Genomic DNA, 20161 nt, shown 5'->3' with positions numbered 1-20161 from the left:
GGTACCACACTGAGAAGCAGCAGGATGGGGATCAGGGAGTACTAAGGTCCTTGGCAGCTCACAGCCAGAGTGTGCACCAAGGGCTCCCTGCCCATCTACAAGGGCTCATGAGCCAGCCAGGAGCACGTGCCGAGATAAACGCATGCCTACGAGCACTGAGGAGGAGCCGACGGGATGTCTTTGCCCGTTGCTTGCCAAGCCAGCCCGGAGGATTTGGAGCCAACGGCACGTGTGTCGAGTTCTCCAAGCGCCTTTTCTCAATCAATTCTCCCCCCGCCACCTCCGAGGAGGCGCCGCAGTGTGGGGTGGGGTGTGCGCGGGGTGAGGAGTGCAGGCTGCGGCGATGCACTCAACCCCCCAGCCAAACCAGAGCAGTTTGGTCCGGGCTCTGGAGGCGGGAAGGGCCTGAGCCACAGCCAGGCCAAGAACTCCTGCCAGGAGACCCATGGGGAAGCAGAATGGCCACTGAACACCGGTAACATGTGGGCACAGGGAGTCTCGTGCAGACCTTTCCCACTGTGTGCAGTTTGACTACGTGTCATCCACTTCATTCTATAAATACAACAGCCTGCATGAGCCACTTTGTGCTCTCCCTGCTAAATAAGTGAGCTGTATGGCAACGGTTTTACTACTTACAGGTCAGTGGATGAGCCCAGTTCAAGTTCAATATTAATCATTTAGCTTAAGTAGATGCATAATGAATGTAATTAATTATTTAGAGATACAAGGTTGTATGATTTTTAGTATACTCTTTGCTTCATGTTACCTGGTAGACTGAATTTGCTAAAATTTTAAGCTGTAAAGTTCTGCTCGTATTTACTAAAAGCAACTGCAAACTACATTGAACACTTAAAAGATAAGGCATATTTTGCACTTCGCTGGGAAGGAAGGATTTATTCATACAAAACAGTATCTGCAAGGCTATGGACCAAAGCCAGTGTCTATAACTGAACAAAACAAAGGCCCACACGGAAACAGAGAGAGAGGATCCAATGAGGAGCAAGAGGACCTAGAGGTGAAACGTTGCTGTTGGACTGAATCATGGCGTGAATGGTCTGTAAAGACAGAAAAGTTTGTAGTTTTCTATGCTCGGTAGGACCTCTGCGCAGGTACCCAGCTCGAGCCAGCCCTTCTGCTATTCTACTCCATTAAATCTGTTATTTTCTAAGAAATTTGTCTCCTGAAAGTCTGCTCTGCATACGGTTATCAGGCCTCACTTGAAAGTTTGCTGACAGACTTCTAAAATACAGACTCGGGAGTGAACAGTTATCAAAGAGAAAAGAACCCTGAACGTTGGCACCATGAGGGTACGGCCTCAGTCTCCAGAGCCCCAGGACACAGTGAGCAGTGATCAGGGAGGGAATGAATGTTCGCCTCATGAACAGGTACACGCACCTGGGGAGAAGGTCACAGCATTCGGCTTGGTACATCTCCCCCATGCAGTAAATAACAGAGTGAACCTGCCACCGAACTCTTTTAAGTCACACTTCTCTTTAAGAAATCTAAACATGGTTCTGCAGTGAGCAGAACCCTAAACGACTCTCCCACGACACAGACACATGCAAAACTCATCAGAACTGGCATGTTTAGACAGGAAAAACCTGCAAGATCATCAGGTTCATCTGCTGGTGAGAAGCTTCATTGTGCCGATACCAGAAATCCCACAGACAAGAACCTGAATTCCTGGATTACCCGACCACGAGGGCTGCTCCAGCTTCACAGCCGCAATCAGACACAAGGAAAGATGATCCCGGAGAGAGGGCGGTCGGACTACAAACCTTTCCAGATGCAGCCGTAACTAAACCCTGTCCCCACAGCGCTGATGGTGCCTGGGCAGCGGAGCACCATTAAGTCATTATCAGAGGCAGAAGGCGGTCATTTCTAATGCCTAATTGGATACATCCAATTACGTGGTGCAGAGATGCATAAACCACATTGAAAATGCCATGGAATCTCTCCTTGTTTCAGTTGTGATTTTGCCATGTTAAATTACTGGTTAGAATGTTTTCTGAAAAAAATCTAAATGCTAAGGATTATCTAAGGATAAAAATTAACTATTTCAGCCAGTGCTGACAGTTTTTAGTGGGCACACACCACATATTTAATGATAGCAGAAACACCCAAGGAAAGTGAGTTCAAACAAATCAAGAGAGATCTAGATTCAAATAAATCCTTCATCCTGTTATAGTAGCTGGACTCAGCCCCAACCAGGTGTGCAAAGAGGATGTCAGCTATAGATAGGGGTAATTACTGCTCATTTTTGTCATTTGATGTCTCAGATTCTAACTTCTTGTAAACAAAAATCTTCACTTGAAAATAAAAAGCGTTTCTGTAGAAGGCATACAGCACTCCCTGGAGACGCTGTCTCTCCTAGCAGTACTTTTTCCCAGTATGTAAATGATTAACATTGAAGCCGTGTCCTGTTTCAGTACCACAGAACACAGCACAAATGCTTTTAAAGTATCCAGGGAAGAGCTGGAGCTTAGAAGAGTCACCAAGCAGCCTGCGCCGGGATCACAACAAAAACCCATCGAGCCACGAAGAGCAGGCAAAAGGCAGTTTTAGCATCCCCAAGGGCGCGTTTTAAACTGCACTGATGCTCACAGCCCGTGTGGACGGTGCGCTAAGCAATGCAGCTTGTGTCTGGCACACGGTGCTGTTCTCCCTGCGGAGCGGCACGCTCGGGGCAGCGCTGTGCTCCTGCAGGCCGGGTCTGGCCTGGGACCTGCAGGAAAAGCACTGCGGGGTGGGCTGGAGAAGTGGATCTTTCCTGAATTTATTGTTCACATCATACCCATGTTCTTTCTTTAGGAGAAGTGGGTCCCGTGGCTCCCTGTGGCTGGGATGGGCGGAACAGAGCCCGTGACACCGCACTGCTCCGGGGCAGAGGAACGTCCGTGTCCTGCACAAACACGCTCCACGATCCCACTGCCGGCAATGCTGTGTTGTTTAATTCAGCCTGGAAGCTTCTGGCTGTCAGAAATCCAGAGTCCAGACCAGTACACACCTTGAAAAATAAGGACTGAGGCCTTGATCTTCATCCAATGGGATATTGTGGTTGGTGCTGTAAAAACACGGATGTCGAGGGCATGAATCTGGACTCTGCTCTCGGAAAACCGCTGAGAACGCAGCCCTGTAATTCGCTTTCCACGTGAAGCAGGTGGCTCCCGTGGGAAAATCAAGCTCTCTCAGGACTCAAACGCGCAGCTCAGGGAGTTGCGTGAAGGCACCAGCCCTACCGCCCTCAGGATTTCCTTCCACCTGAGCCACTGCCTGAAGTCTCTCTACAACTTTTCTTTTTTTTTAAACAAAATATACGGGAATTCCACCAACCATATTAGAGAAACACCTTTCCCATGAGTTAACTTCCTTAGCAACAGATTCATTTCAGTAAAGCTATTAAAAAACAAGAAAAAAACATAGAAGACATCACTTTGAATTCTTTTGTGACCTTTTGTCTCTACGACTCTTTGCCTGCAGAAAACAACGAGCACTGCACGAGCAGGGTCAGGCATCGGCTGGAGGAGCATCTCTCCACAGGTAAGATGGGGCCCAGGCCAGCAGATCAGCTTCTCCACCTGAGAGGTGTTCAGTACCGCAAGTGCGGTCAAAAACTAAAAATGGGCATCCTGGCGGACAGCAGGGTGACCATGAGCCAGCACTGGGCCCTTGTGGCCAGGAAGCCAATGGTACCTGGGGTGGGTTAGAAGGGGGTGGTCAGTAGGTCAGAGAGGTTCTCCTGCCCCTCTGCTCTGCCCTGGGGAGACCACACCTGGAATATTGTGTCCAGCTGTGGCCCCTCAGTTCCAGCAGGACAGCGAACTGCTGGAGAGAGTCCAGCGCAGCCACCAAGATGCTGAAGGGAGTGGAGCATCTCCCGTGTGAGGAAAGGCTGAGGGAGCTGGGGCTCTGGAGCTGGACAAGAGGAGACTGAGGGGGGACTCATTCCTGGGGATCAATATGGAAAGGGGGAGTGTCAGGAGGATGGAGCCAGGCTCTTCTGGTGACAACCAGTGACAGGACAAGGGGCAATGGGTGCAAACTGGAACACAGGAGGTTCCACTTGAATATGAGAAGAAACTTCTTCCTGGTGAGGGTGGCAGAGCCTGGCCCAGGCTGCCCAGGGGGGTTGTGGAGTCTCCTGCTGTGCAGACATTCCAACCCGCCTGGACACCTTCCTGTGTAACCTCATCTGGGTGTTCCTGCTCCATGGGGGGATTGCACTGGATGAGCTTTCCAGGGCCCTTCCAACCCCTCACATTCTGGGATTCTGGGACTCTGTGATGTCAGTATGGGCAGGGTGTGCATGGGCCCTTTCCCAGCCCAGAGACAAACCCCTTCACATCTCCAGACTCAGTCCCCGCAGGCGCTCACTTGGGAGCCAGGGAGGACAACAACACTGCGCTGCTCCCCACAGCCATCCACAAAGAAACCGCGTCACCAAAGGTACAGCCGTGTGGGACAGCTTACACACACTGCTCTGTCGTCAAAAAAACAACCAAATGAAAAACAACAACAAAACATCCAAAGCATAAGCATTCACAGCAGCTTCATTCTTGCTGCTTGAGAATACCAACTCAATCATTCAAAAAATAAAGAAGTACACAGGTTCCTGAAACCCTAAGACACTGAATCGCTCATGAAACCCCAAAGGACTACATGACTCTAGCCTTTATTTCTTATCATGAACACACCCATCCTTCAAAAACTTTCCCATTTGCAAGATGTAATGAACTGGCACAAGACTGCACGCTGACTCCCAAGTGAGAGCAGCTGTGCCTTGGTCCCAAGAGCTGGGGCAGCCCCGACTGACACCGACAGAGCTCCCGCTGTTTCCAAGCGCTGCGGCCCAGAGCATCCCCTAAACCTCCTGTCTGAGGAGACGCCACCAGACCAGGGCTGAGCACCCCCAGAAAAACCGCCGGGGCGCTTGGCTGAGCCCTGTGCATCCCACAGCTCAACACGTGCTTTCCAGAGAAGCCCACTTTTCTAACAAGAAACCAACCCAAGGATTCAAGGTGGAAAAATACACTTAACTGAACATAAATTAGGGCAATCTGACAGCAGCAGGAGAGAGAACCCGGGAGCAGCCTTTGCTGCCGAGGTGGCTCCCTGGGCACCCCATGGTCAGATGGAACTGGCACCACCAGCAAAGCCCGGGTCCCCGCTCACCTGCTCCTCCAACATGGGAACGCCAGCCTGCACAGAAAAAAACGAAACACGAACTTTCTTCTGAGCATGATGTGTTCAGAAATAAAAATAAAACCTTCAAAGAGCTCCTTCAAAGAAAAAAAAGAAAACAAAATACAAATTTTTTTACAGTAGAAAAAAAATAGGCAAGAGATACAAATGCATCTCAGCTTATTTGCACTGGTTTGTGACAAAGAAAAGATGAAATGGCGATCCTTTCAATCGTTGGGACAAGGAAAGCTGCTTGTCCTTCAGCACCAGACCCGTCCCAGGTGAGAAGGGCGTCCGGGCCTGTTCCTGCAGCGTGGGGCACGGGGCCGCCCACACTGCCCGGTGCGGGGAAACCATTCCCACACCGACACCTCGTGCGAGGCTGAGCAAACACGCCGTGGGAACGTTTCACAGCTTGTTCTCCTCATCCCGAGGGGAAACAGCTCCCCAGAGCGGGCGCTCGCCCCCTCCATCATCTGCTCCTGTTGGCACGCACAGCCCCTGCTGTTTGTGGAGCCCCTCCAGTGAGTGCCAAGGATAAAGCTCCACAAATAAACTCCTCGCGCTTCTCTGCAAGGGAAAGTTGCCATTCCCGATCCTCCTGGAGGCTTTTGAGTGGTGCTGGCGGCGGCTCCGCGGGGCAGCGGCGGGCAGGGCAGAGCCGTGCCGCCATCCCCAGCGGGCCCGGCAGAGATCGGCCCCAAAATTGTGTTGTTTAGAGGCGGAAGAGGGGGCCAGGGAGGAGGTGGCACTGTGCTGGGGATGAGGGCTCGGCGTGGTGGGTGTTGGTGGTGAAGGAGCTCAGAAAGACAGTGGAAAACTCTGATCTATGGGGACAAAAGGGACAACTCTTGGTGGGAAAGCTCCTGCCATGGAGGTGGGGAAAGAGGCCAGGATGATGTGGTTCCTGACATGACTAACAGCCCCATGCAGCTGACAGGAAGCAGCCATGCTTGGAAACCAGCTCAAAGGACAGGGACACCAAAACTTTGGCTGGACTGTCACAGGTCCCCATTTCATCACCTCCTGAGCCCTCAGAGCACGTCATGGGTGTGCAAGGACCCAGCACCAGCCTTTCTGTTGCCTCCCTCTGGTCTGTTCAGGTCCGAGTTAGCAGCCAACAGCGACACACAGCCTCAGTCATTAAGAAGTTGAGGGTAAAGCCAAGTTTTACCCCTGGCAGCTCTGGTTTGTGGGGCTGGGTGTGAGGGGACATGTGCTGCCGCCTCCTCCCCAGTACGCTGCTGGCCGAGCTCCTCCGTGGCTGCTCCCACCTGAGCCCCAGAGCTATCCCTAAAGCTGTGACCGGTGATCTGAGATTCCTCCGAGGGGCTGGGCCGAGCTGAGCCGCGGGTTTGAGGACGCCCGCTGCACCCCCGCTGCTCCGCCGGCCCCCCGGGCCGCGCTGGGCTTTCAGCGCCGCGTCCCCGCTGCACCCACCTGCGGGAGGTACCTGGTTTGCTGAGGTAAATGGAGACCAGGCACTGGGGAAGTAAAAACCCACTGCAGCAGAGGTCCTGTTCGGCAAAGTCAAGCAAAAACTCAGCTCCGCACCACTGAGGAGAAAGCTCCAGGCTGGGCAGTGCTAACAACCGGCCCAAACATCTGCTCAGCCCACACACACCCATCTCGCTGCTCTCCCTCCCACCCCTCTTTCAGTCACACCTGCCATTGATTCGTTTGACTAATGAGAATTTCTCTCCAATTAAGCTCACCAACACAGCTCTGCCCTGGACGGCCAGCCCAGGCTGAGCTGCAGGGGTGGATCAGGAGCCTTTCTCCAGGAGCAGCTCTGCCGTGAAGCTGCGACCTCACGGTGCTGACGCAGCAGAAAAGCCAAGAGTGACTTCCCTGCGTGCACGAAACACGAGAGCAACCGGTGCGAGCAATGACAGACGGACACGCAGCCGCCTCCTCGGGGTGACAGACGAGGCCGGAGAACCGCGCTCTGCTGGGAAAACCAGAGCCGGGGGAGCCACCAACACCAACCCTTCTTGCCAGCGTCACGGCCCAGCCTCTGCAGCCTATCTTCAGGCACGGGTTTTAAAAGTATCTCATAAAGATGATTTGTAGTTCTCTGTTAAGCACTCGTCCCCTCCAATCATCTTGAGAAGGGATGCTGTGCCGAAGCCAGCAAGCGCGCTGCTGCTCAGAACAAACCAGCGCGCAGCACAGACCGGGGCAGCTGGCTGGTAAAACCTTGCTCCCCAGCACAGGGCACTGCGGGATTCGCACACCCCATCACCTTATTTCCAAGCACAAACCCTTTCCCATCGCCCGGTTACCAGATGCGATCAGCAGACAGGAGCGACAGCAGCCCAGAGCTCCTCAGGTAACACCACAAAGCGAAGTCCCGAGCTCTGGCAACGCGCCGGGTAAACCCCAACCCACCGCAGGTTCAGCTCGTACCTGCAACCCAAGAATGCTCCTCGGCCTCTCCCAAACTGGCACCAGGCGGTCCCTGATCCGCCCTCCCCACCACGGGGGGTTTCACAGCACAGGGACATCCACGCTGGGCAGGACCTCCCAACCTTCCGTGAGAGGGAAGGGAGCAGAAGGGCCCCAGACCACCCCGGGATGGGTGGGGGCACCCGGCAGAGGTGCCTCCACAGCCCCTCTGTGAAGTTCTCCGCCGGGAATTAACAGATGGCTGTTAAATAGCTTATAACTGCAAGGAAAAAAACCACCAAAACAACCAAAACCAAAGGCCACCCAGGTAAGGTGGAATTTTAAAGTTTGACCTCAAAGTTTATACTCCAGATTTTCACAGATATATCACAGAGCTCTTATGGCTTATTTGGATAACGATACTCAGCAAGACATTCACGACCCCTTTAAAGAGTTCACCAGGCTTCACTTTTCACAGGACACTGTTAGCAGAGATCAGATTTTACTTGATTTCTGCTCACTGAAGTGCTGCTACAATCTGAGCAGCACTGCTTTCAAAATTATCATCCAGTGTCAGCGTGGGAAAAGAAGAATGAAAAGTAATCCACATTTGAGAGATATTTTCAAGACTGAATTTACCAATACTTAGCTAGAACTTTATTCATATTCTCACCATGGAGTTTATAGCACCTTTAAAAACATTTCGGACTAGTGCCTCCAACATACGCCATACCAAAAATGACAGTGTCAAGAGAAGGGGGTGGATGAGCCCCATGGCCAGCGCACAAACCACCCGACCACAGAATCCCAGAATGTCAGGGCTTGAAGGGCCCTGGAAAGCTCATCCAGTGCAATCCCCCCATGGAGCAGGAACACCCAGATGAGGTTACACAGGAAGGTGTCCAGGCGGGTTGGAATGTCTGCACAGAAGGAGACTCCACAACCCCCTGGGCAGCCTGGGCCAGGCTCTGACACCCTCACCCCAACAAGTTTCTTCTCAAATTCAAGTGGAACCTCCTGTGTTCCAGTTTGTGCCCATTGCCCCTTGTCCTGTCACTGGTTGTCACCAGAAGAGCCTGGCTCCATCCTCCTGACACTCCCCCTTTCCATATTGATCCCCAGGAATGAGTCCCCCCTCAGTCTCCTCTTGTCCAGCTCCAGAGCCCCAGCTCCCTCAGCCTTTCCTCACACGGGAGATGCTCCACTCCCTTCAGCATCTTGGTGGCTGCGCTGGACTCTCTCCAGCAGTTCCCTGTCCTGCTGGAACTGAGGGGCCACAGCTGGACACAATATTCCAGGTGTGGTCTCCCCAGGGCAGAGCAGAGGGGCAGGAGAACCTCTCTGACCTACTGACCACCCCCTTCTAACCCACCCCAGGTACCATTGGCCTTCCTGGCCACAAGGGCCCAGTGCTGGCTCGTGGTCACCCTGCTGTCCCCAGGACCCCCAGGTCCCTTTCCCCTACACTGCTCTCTAGAGGTGGCCGAGGCCCTGTGATTTAACGGGATGTTTTCAGCCCTGTACCTGCCCAGGCCTGCGCTGACGAGGTGGCAGCACTGGAGCTGCTCCATCCGCTGCTTCTTGGCCCATCGGTCCAAAATGAGCCGGAGCAACTCGTGAACCGCACAGCAGCGACCTCTCCGGTTGCTTATAAGAGAACCGAACTCACAAATAAAACTGCTGACAGAAGACCGGGGGATAGAGGGCAAAGATGAGAGCTTTGAGTCACTCCCACTGGTCTGCACATTAGCTAAAGAAAAACTAAATTTTAAAAAATATATACATTAAAAAAAAAAAAATTAATTTAAGTAATTTTAATTTAAATAAATACTATTTTAATAATTATTCAATATAATTGTAATAATTATAAATAATAACGATTTTAAATAATTTTAAAAATTAATTTTAAAAACTAATTTTCAATTAAAAAAAAAACTAAAGTAAAAACTAAATTAGCTAAAACCCAGTTTCTCTCAATACATTACCTGGCATTGCAAGAGCCTTCCTCTGCGCAGTGCTCGGGGCACGAATGCGTTGCTGTAGTAGCCGAGGAAATGGGTAACACTGAAAAAACTCCATCTGCTTTCTTGATAAAATAGGAACAAACTTGTTGTGACGGTTGTGACACGGAAGCGCTGCAGCAAACGGAGCCTCGGGGCAGGGGAACCAGACCAGCTCCGTTCTCACCACGGCCTCCCAAAGCTGTGACACCCGGGGAGCCCCCACGAAGCCCCCGGGGAGGAGCTGGGCCAGCACGGCTGCCCCTGGACTCACCACACTTGTGCCCAGCGGCGAGTTGATGGAACCGCGTCCTGAACTCGTAGTAACACCCAATACCAACTTGCTCAGGTGACATTACTCATCCATTTATATAACAAATTAAGTTCAAACTTTTTTTTTTATTAAGCACATTCCACAGTACAAAGCTTTAGATCATGAACGATATCTGTACAATTTAACAGTTTCAAGAAGCTGTTCATACATCAACTTTCCAAACAGATAATTGGCAAACATAATTACAAGTTAGAATTAGACTATCCCAGTGCTTTGAAACATTAATATAGCAGTAATGTACAGTTGCTCAATTATGGTCAGCAAAACAAAGTCCAGAGTGCAGCCAGGATCACTACTATTCATCCCAGGAGCCAAGTTCCTTGGGTGCCAGTCACAAAAGTCCACTGCTATGGTACACAAAGCACAAAAGTTCCGACTGCATGTTCAAATACCATTATCTCCCAAGGAAAAACAGGAATTTAAATCTCACATGCATTTTAAAAAAGGACTCCGTTCTTCGGAAACAAATACCTTTTTCTTCAGGGCTGCGACAGATTTTTCTTTCTCAACAGTTGAATATTAAAGCTATTAGATGAGAGGGGTAAAGTAAGACACTTTCACAAACTACCGTCAAGCTCACCAAAAAGCGATCGTATGGGCGCTTAGGAGCGCGGTTTTAACCTTCTGTAATTCATCACATTCGGTCATCTCGATGAAATAAATATTGTTGTAGTAACACGTACATGGGAGTTTAATTTAAACACTGATCCCGACACCTCTCTCAGCACGAAGGGGAAGGGCGGACAGCCCGCAGCCGCGCTGGCTCTCGCCCGCTGGGTTCGCTGCCCGCCGGCTCTGAGCTGTCAACGCCCGGCCCCTCTGAGCCCCAGCGCACAGAACACGAGCCCCAGAAAGCGCTGCCAGCACAGAAGCCACGCGATGCGCGCGGGCTCAGGGGACGGCAGGTACGGCAGGACGTCGCTGTGCCAGCACGCGGCTGCCCGGGAGAACAGGCGCATTTCACACCCAGCTCGACCCGAGCAGGAAGGAAAAGCCACCGACAGGCGGAGTCACACACGGCTAACGCAGACAAAACACTCACGGCTGCATCTCTCCACGTCTTACTCTGACATGAGAAAAATGCAGTAGCGTTTATATGACCACAGAAATTAGAGGGGACACTATGACAAAAGAAAAAGCAGCAAGTTGCTGACAAAGCGTGCTAACGAAGAGGAGCCGTGAGCAGGACAGCGCGGCGGTCACAGCTGTGGAAAAGAAAACCAGCACAGTAATTAGCAAGGTAACCAGCACGGTAAGCAGCGCACGGACTCGAGGGCACCTCCGCTCCACCGTATTACAAATCACACAGAAATTAACTGAACTTTGGCCCTTGGCGTCTTCTCCACTGAGCAGCCGAGCTACCGCTAAGGACGGACAGCAGGGGCTGCGGGACCCGCTGGCGCCGAACGGAGACACAGCTGCAAATACTGCGGCACAAAACGTAAGATACAGAACATAAATTAAACACTTCTTTTTAATTTTTAAAAAGTTTAGAAATTACATTTTAAAATATGTAGTTCCCATTAAAAAACAAAACAAAACGAAAAAACGGAAAACAAAAAACCAAACAACTAATGAATACTGAAAACCTCCTTTTGCAGAGAAACTGTCTCGGAAACTCACATTAACCCCTGCAGTGCCAGTAGTTTGAACATCCCGCCGCCAAGTGCTACCACATTCCGCATTAGTGTGTAGTGTCAGGACATCCCGCCTGCGGCACCCGGGGTCACGCTGCTATGTACATTATATCTACATGCTTGTACAGTATCGGGAATGAGGCAAGCACACATGGAAAGGTTTTACTATACCAAACACGGGGAAGCGCAGGACGGCTGTAGTACAGAGCACAGGGAAAAGGAAAAGACGGTGCTATACAACTAGTTTAGATAACCTAGCCTGAATTACAGGTAATCTTTAATTTAAAAGAAATTATTGGTGCGGAAACAAGTAAACTGTAATCCAAAAATATTACTGAGCAATTCAGAAATATTTCTACGAGTCCAACGTACACTCCTACCAAACAAAACAGGCTCTGGGTCTGTCATGAGTAAAGTCTAAAGGACAACGGTGACTTCGAAAGCAAAGCTCTGTACATTCTGGGTATGTGTTTGGCACACAAATTTCATTGGAGAATGTTTCTTCTTTAAAGTCAGACAAAAGTGCAAAGCAATATAAATTAGGCCAAGTCCTTTCTTGTCTTCTGATATATTTCTGAAAAACAAGCCACCAGAGTTCAGTTTCTACGGACAATTTACATGTGAAGCTTTGGATTTCTCACTGCAGGGAAGGATGGGCTTCTGAAATTCGTCTACTCCAAGTCAGTGAATTTGCAGTAAATTCAAAGACGACCACTGAGAGCAGGAAAGATTAAGGAATTTAGATATAGAATTGTGCTGCTTTGCATCTACACAGCATCTAGAACCAATTCTGACTTTAGCTGTCAATCAACATCTTCAGGCATGTAGTAGCCAAAAATCCAGTAGTTCAAGACTGTGAAACCCTGGAAAAGACAAAACACAAACTGAACGGCCAGAAGATACAAATCAAAAATCAACCTCTGGAGACATCTGGGGGCGAGGCCCACACCACCCTCAGCGCTCCGGGGTGAAAATGAAAGGGCAGAACTCCTCGAGTGGTTTTACGTGTCTGCCTTTTCCAGCCACAGGACCTCACTACTAGCGAGTTCTCAGTGTAATTAAATCGGAACTTTGATTTTACCTGCAACTTCCCAAAACCATTACAGACTAGACAGAACTACCCTCTTCTGATGGGCAATTCCCACAAAGGTTAAAACACCTTTAGGCGCTTCCCCCTGACCTCCCCTCCCCCAGCCCCATGCCTAGCGCATCATATAAGAATATTGGACTAGCATACGGTAACAATTTTTATCATGTTACAATAAGCTACAGGAATTCAACAGAAAGCAGTAAAAGCCCAGCAGCCAACCGCCAGGACTGTCACAAATTATCCGCTTCGAAGAGGCGGAACGTTGTAAACAAGCGCACAGGGCTGCTTCGAAATTCAGAGAACTATAATGTTTAACAGTATAGAAAACTGTTTCATTAAGTGTCATAATGAAACATGAGCTGTTTGATCACGGTTTTACGTAGGTTCATATTTCTGGATTCTCAAGTCAGACCAACCTGTCACAGAGTGATACTGCAGCATCTCTCCTGTATGGGAGACAGTGATAAGGGGACCGTGGTCCCCGCCCCACGGAGCCCCGGCTGGTTCACGCTCCGTGCAGGGCACCGGGCAGACACGAGCTGTGCACAGAACACGCCGCCAAAGGCGTTTCATGTTTCCCTGACAGATCCCGGTGACGCTGGGTCGCGTGGGCAGCAGACACCAGCATATTGCTGGTCAAGCCAATTGATATCAATTTTGTTCAACTCCTAATTTCTTGTGCACTTAAGACATGCTATGTATAGCTTTTCCATTAATCAAAACTAGTAAAAGAAGCCTGCCAAATATACTTATGTATTTTTTTTTTAGAAAAACAAAACAAACAAACAAAAGAATGTCAATCTCCAATTGCAAGTTAACAGAAGAAAACACTGGTGTATGACAGAAAGGGATGTTCCCAAAACTATTGTCTTCTCATGCAGCCTATTCGAAATGCCTGAAAAAGCAAGGAAAACCAAAAATATTCAGAAAGGAGGAAGAAAAGTTTCCAAAGAGAAGGGAAACCATTTGACTTCAACCCGCCCTGCAGCTCCCGCGGCCAGGGGCAGGATCGGGGCTCAGGACACAACCCGCGGGCTCCTGTCGTCCTCCAACACGCGCGAGTTGCACTGAGCTACCCTTGCAGCAGTGCTCTTAAAACGTGGGTTTAAGGTTTCCATTAGCTGCTGGTTGCGCACACTACCTCATCATTGTAGCATAACGCTTCTTCCTTAATCACGGTGTAATTATATTAATTAAGGTTCGGAAAGACGGGAAACTCAGCCGAGCAATGGGCAGGTTAGTGCTTTGACCCTCTGAAAGGTAACGAGTGTCACATTCAGAGAGGATGTTGTCTTGGCTTGGGAGCTCAGGCAGTGTGAAAGGCAGGCAACGCCTTCCCGAGGAATGCTGCCAGGTGGGGGAAAACGGATTCTGAAGAACCAGCATCTTCACAAGGTATTCCCTAGCCAGGAGTGGGAAAACCCGAGGAACTCCCTGCCGCAGCAGGGGGACGATACACAGGTAATGAAATCTGTGCTCATACGAAGGCAGGGAAAGCTTTTCCCACAGTGTTTAAACAAACTACTAATTATCTACTTTAAATAAAATTACTCCTTCCTGTTGGGGCAATGCGAGGCCTCTCGCCTCGGGAGCTGCTGGCACCGGTACAGCCGGTGGGCAACGGGGCGACCGCTCCGCTTCGGTGAAGCCATTTCTGTGCCCAAGCCCTGGCATCCGCAGCTGTTTAGAGTCTGAAGTGCAATCGTTGGCAATAATACAGATGACACAAGGCAAAGAATCCACTGTTCCAACCAACAGCAGAGCTTTTACCCACTGTGCTGTGAGAACTAAATGAAGCTGACTTGCAGAAAAATGGAAACAAAACGTGCAAAGTTGACGTGCGCTGTTCGTGACACCTCTGAGCTGTCGCGCTGCCTGACGTCATGCGAATTTGAGTTCTGAATGCTCTCCCTGCTCTTTGAGGTTATCACAGAACCGCTCGTTTCTGACGAGCATTTGCCCAAAGATGTCACGCACGTTCGGTTTATGGAGATGCACCACAGCGCTCGTTACACAGAGTGAGCAGACGTATCAAGAATTCTCAGCGTATCTGGAACAGCTGTGCAATACACCAAGTCTCCTCCAGTTCCGAGACGGTTGTGAACAGATAACAACCTTCCATGAAATAGCTGATGTACCTGGTTCTAAACAGGAGGGATTATAGAAGGGGCTAAGAAAACATTACGAGTTTCATAAGCTGAAACATGACTGGCATAAACAGGTTTTATTTTCTTAAGGAAAACATCAGCTGCTTGTTTTGACTAAGCCAACCTGCAGGCAGAGAGATAATCTCAGATATTTATAATACAGCCAATAAAACAAGAGAGACTTACCTTCCGAGGGTAGGAAAGTGCAGACTGTTATCTGGAGATGTATGTGTATGTTCTAGATGGAGAGCGGGTCTCGTTCTGGGCACTGGGTGGCACGTTTAAGAAATCCCAAATCAGAATTGTATCGTCGTGGGAACTACTAATGATCTGAAACTCATCAAACTGGAGCCTGAAGACACGTCCTGAATGTTCCTGCAAGTAACAGGGAGTCCGTGAGCCAGGCAAGGAGAGGACAACACTCCATCCCATCACAGCACAACCGCTGGTGGGCTGGTCGGGAAACCCTTTGCTGTCACGACACTCGAGGTGAAGAAATGCTCATTTGTGTGCAAGCTTGTTCAGCAAAACACGTGGTTTCCAAACCTAGCACCTGTAAAGCCTGAGCCTCCCCTGGAGAGGCCGGCATAGAGGTTATTAAAGGCAAAAGCAGCCTATCGAAAAGAAAAAGCAGCCTATTTTCAGTAAAACTAAATATACCGCATTCAAAGAACAGTTAAACCTCATCTCTGTGCCAGGACTTGTGAATAGAAACTAAAATGAGGAGCATTTCTGGCCATGTCAGCACTTCTTTAGGGGCTGGGAAGGCCGAGCACGTGCTGAAGGAGCCCGTTACCACTTCGGGTTCCTACAGCTCGTCAAACCGACTCCCGAAGGAAAATGTCATCCACGCATCCAGGGAAAGAGCAAAGAACTCATTTCCCTAATTTAGTTTTAATTAAGTCTACCGTCATAAACTAAAACCCTCATTACAAAGAAAAATATAACTTAAGCAACAGCCTTAAATCTTCTGAAGTGATTCAATCCTTCCAGCCCATCTCCCTTCCCTCTGCACATCTCTTCCTTACAAACCCAAGGGCTGGGAGGTTTTGGGAAAGGCTCCCAAGGTTCCTTCCCCCTTTCCAATTAGAGGAAATACAAAGCCAGCACTACAATGATATTAGAGAAACACACCGATAACTAGAATTGTTCAATACAGTGTCATGCTGGTTTGTTTTGGTTTTTTTTTTTTTAGAATACACAAGAATTTTAAACTAGAAATCATTCAGGATATAACAATATATATATTTTTCCTTATTCTTAGAATAAGCAGTAGTTTAGGCTTTATAAAACATCCTGAGTTTTTCACCTATCCCACCATACTGTAATAAAATGCCTCTCACAAATAAAAGATTCCAGATAACCCCAAATGAATTAATTTTACATACCACTAATGTACGCAAGCATAATGTACTTGCTGGGGCACGAGGGTCAAGAGCAGCTTGCAAGTCCCAAACTTTAATTTTGCTATAATGCAAAACAAGAAGATGGTTAGGAAAGCGTTGTTTCAAGTTTAAGCATAGAAGCAACATCTAAAGTGATGGAAAAGTCTGTCATTCCCCCTACAGCTCGTTTATCAGAATCAAGCAGAATGGTTGAACCTTCACTAAAGTATTTCCGCTAAATCTCGTACAACACAAATAGCTTTGTATTTCTTTCTAGCAGCAAATACAGTGACGTTGTTGTGACGGCCCTGGCGGGTCGGTGATGTGAAAGACACGTTCACTGTGTGTGCACGAGCCCCTTGGGACCGCGGGGCATCGGGAGCTCCCAGTGCTGCTGATAAGCTGCAATGTGCCCAGGGAATCAGGCCGGGGCGGCTCTAAACCCAAATAAAAGGTTAGAGACATACACAGTTCCAGAATTGTTTTCCATAACTCTACTGTTCACTTGAAGCATAAATCAGGCAGACACAGACCCGGAGGATCTGGACACGGATGTAAGCCGCAAGTGCCAACAGGCTCCTGCCTCCCGCCCACCAGAGTTGGTCACCGAGGGGTTCCGAGAGCCCTGTGAGACACATTTACTCTTGCAACAAGGATGTTCAGTGCTGCTCTCTTATAAAAATAGGAAGCCTAAACTACTCTAAACACACAGGACCTGGCAAGGAGCAATTCCTGAGGGAAGAAACAAAGCAATGCACTTAGGGGTGGCTGTCACTTCAGCCAAACTAAAGATTCCTTTCTATGGAAAATCAAACTTGAGTGATAACACAATTCAGGAGTGCGCTAAAGAGCAGCAGAAAACCAGCTTCTTGGGTACTTAAAAGTGCAGCCTGCTGTGCTGAAATGCTCAAGCAGAAGCCACTCGGTCAAATGTTGATCCATTAGTCAAATCAGATGAGAGCCCTTCCACAGGGAACAAAGGCTCAACGGTTTGCAGAGGATGCCTTGCTAGACACAGCACATTTTTTTTAAATTGCTTTCAAAAACATACCCATCATAGGCTCCACTAACAATCCTCTTATTGTCGAACCTGATGCACCGAACCAGTTCTTCGTGGCCTTCTAGTACTCTTAAACAGGCACCGCATTCAATGTCCCATAGCCTGCAGAGAGCAGAGGAAAGACACTGTGAGTCCCTCAGGGCCAGCACCGGCCCGTGGCCCCACATGCAGGGATTTAAGCAGGGTACCGAAGGGGTTTCTGTGGAAGATAGCACATAATTGACTAAGAAGAGGCAGCTAGTAGGACCATGAGATGCTCCTTGCACACAATTCAGAGATAAGTTTGTGTTGCAGCATCAGCACATCAAAATTCATCTGATCATTCAAAATTACATTCAAGTAAATGTTGGATACTTTTTAAATTATCTTGGGAAACTTTAATATACTTTCTTCCATTCTGCATAAACCAGCGATTAGAGGTTAAGAAAGTAATTAAGAAAATCAGTGACCCACATTTTCCTCATGCCTCCAAAGAGACAGCACGGTCATAAACTACAGAAACAGAAAAGAAGCTTTGTTTACCTGTGACATAAACCTCAGTGTCCCACTTTTCCCCCTGCTCCAAAAGCCAGACATAGCAAAGGTGTCTCTGGCTGAGAGAACTGGGGTGCTCAGCCTGGTGAGGGCTCTGGGGAGACCTTATTGTGGCCTTTCAGTACCTAGAGGGGACCTAAAGAAACCTGGACAGGGATGTAGTGATAGGATGAGGGGTGATGGCTTTAAACTAAAAAGGGGGAGATTTAGATTAGATATAAGGAAGAAACTCTTCACTGTAAGGGTGGCAAGGGACTGGAACAGGCTGGAGAAGCTGTGGATGCCCCATGCCTGTGGACACCCCAGGCCAGGCTGGACAGGGCTCTGAGCAACCTGATCCAGTGAAGATGTCCCTGCCCATGGCAGGGGGCACTGGGGGAGCCTTAAGGTCCCTTCAACCCAAACCGTTCAATGGTTTTGTGTTTTGTGTGTGCAGCACTGCAGGACCGCCTTAAAAATGACAAGAAACCCTATTTTCATGAATGCACGTTGTTCCATACTGCCAGCAGCCCCGTGGCACCCACCGAATGGTATTGTCGGAAGACCCACTGACGACGAGCCGGTCCCGGTACTGCAGGCACGCGATGCCGCGCTTGTGCCCATTCAGAGTACGAACGAACTCGCACGTACTTGTACTCCAGACCTGTGAAACATGAGGTGAACACTCCTCTGAGAATTACACCCAAACAAGGGGTTTGAATTTCAACAGAAGCCATTACCAACTCATAAACAGGACAGTGGGAATGAAAATCACATTTTTACAGGCAAAATGTACCTGATGTTAATGGGAGACTGCGGCCATGGGGAACTGCTGTTGTACATCGAGTCAACAAGAAAAGCTGGTGCAGGGTTGTCTATAAAATAGTTATCCCATATGCAAAAACCCCACATTTTTCAACCAAAGAAACTGCTAGCAATCTGCTAGGAAGAGAAGGAAAAAATGTGGCCTGTAAAAGTTTGGTGGCTGCTTCTTTCTTAACGTTAAATGATTCAACCAACTTTGCCCATTTTTCATGAGCTGTAATTGAAGTTGTAATGCAGAGTATCCAGTGGCTCATTTTCCAACACAGAGCACAGCAGGATCTCTGACAGGTATTTGGACATTAAACTGCAAAGAGCTTTTTGGCACAGCCTAAGGTAGCTCTTGTTCTAGAGAGTGAAGGGTGCAAACGCCTTCGTGATATTAACACGCTCTGGGTAACTCAAATCTTCTGGTATGTAATAGTCTTCATACACATTAATTCTTCAAACATGGCAAAGTCTGGTTGAGCTGCCGGGAAGACGTGGCGAGGAAAGGCAACTGCTGATAAATCTCATGTCTGGAATGGGATCACCAACGGATATAAAAATGACACTTGGAAAAAGTCACAAAATGTGCCACATTTAACAAACCAACCAATCTTGAGACTGGAGTTCAAACAGGCTTCACGTTTTTGCAGTTGTACGACAGAAATGTTCCAAGCCTAGTTATGCACATGAAACCATGAACAGCCAGCAAGAGGCAGCAGCTCGTTGAACCATAAAGAAAAAGGCAAAGAACCGCTTAGGAACACTTGGGATACTCAGAGCCAAGTAACACTCGGAAGCTTTTCTGGCTGGGTAGACACGTGGACCTTGACTGGAGCTTCGCCAACTTACTTTAATGGTCCTGTCACCCGACGCTGACACAATATACTTGTCATCGAAGTCGACTACGTTGACGGCAGCACGATGGCCAACCAAGACACGGCGCAGGGTGATGTCGGTGGGCGACGCCATGTCCCAAACAGCGATCGATCTGTCCTTGGAGCACGTCACCATTAAGCCGTTACTGAACCTCAAATGAAGCACTGCCTCGTTGTGGTGAATCAACGTGTTCAGAACTTCACCTGTATTTACATCCCAAACTCTGCAACAGAAAGTAATTTTATCCCAACTGAAGGATGATGGTATAGAGCATAAACAGGCACATCTGCTCAAGGGCTACCTACTAGCTTACGTGAAGTGAAAAATCGCTAAATACCTGAAGGGTGTTCTGACCAGTTCTTAACTTTTTACAACTTCTGCAGAGATTTGCATGGGTGAACCATGGAGACAAGGCCCTTCCACTGAACCAGGCCTGAGCGTCTCTGTATTGGACATCTACTGACTGTTGAATTCATACAAGAATTTAAACTCAGTATCGTCAAAACTGCAGTCGAACAAGTGCTCCATATATACCAAGTACCCCTTCATTAAGAGTCATAATTAAGAGGTGTCAGAAGGTGGTATAAGAAACCCTACATAAGGTTGTATAGTGAGCCACCAGCCATTCTACAGCTTCAGGATATATCTTGAATCATACAGGTCATATAATAATAAATAAGATGGATAATAATAAATGCGATGGAAATTTGGCAAAAAAAGAACTACTGAATGTGATGCTT

The 20161-nt window shown here is 48.7% G+C and overlaps 1 protein-coding gene across 5 annotated transcripts in view; it reads right to left on the bottom strand.

Annotated features, from left to right (window-relative positions):
* Positions 1-9948: 9948 nt before the first annotated feature.
* FBXW11 (F-box and WD repeat domain containing 11) overlaps positions 9949-20161 on the bottom strand; it is a 70419-nt gene continuing 60206 nt past the window's right edge. For 4 of the 5 annotated variants that reach the window (XM_065030381.1, XM_065030379.1, XM_065030377.1 and 1 more), the window contains 6 exons: positions 19395-19644; positions 18281-18399; positions 17214-17324; positions 16166-16244; positions 14964-15152; positions 11360-12403 (listed from right to left, as the gene is read on the bottom strand). In XM_065030381.1, the coding sequence (XP_064886453.1) occupies positions 14991-15152; positions 16166-16244; positions 17214-17324; positions 18281-18399; positions 19395-19644 (721 nt within the window). In that variant the 3' untranslated portion in view covers positions 11360-12403; positions 14964-14990. Of the gene's footprint in view, positions 12404-14963; positions 15153-16165; positions 16245-17213; positions 17325-18280; positions 18400-19394; positions 19645-20161 lie in introns of all 5 variants that reach the window. The other variant, XM_065030380.1, reaches the window with a different exon arrangement.

Source organism: Columba livia, chromosome 14 (genome assembly GCF_036013475.1).
Source record: "Columba livia isolate bColLiv1 breed racing homer chromosome 14, bColLiv1.pat.W.v2, whole genome shotgun sequence".
Classification (NCBI taxonomy): domain Eukaryota; kingdom Metazoa; phylum Chordata; class Aves; order Columbiformes; family Columbidae; genus Columba; species Columba livia.
The sequence above is the reverse complement of the archived record's forward strand: the minus strand, read 5'-3'. Positions and strand labels throughout refer to the sequence as shown.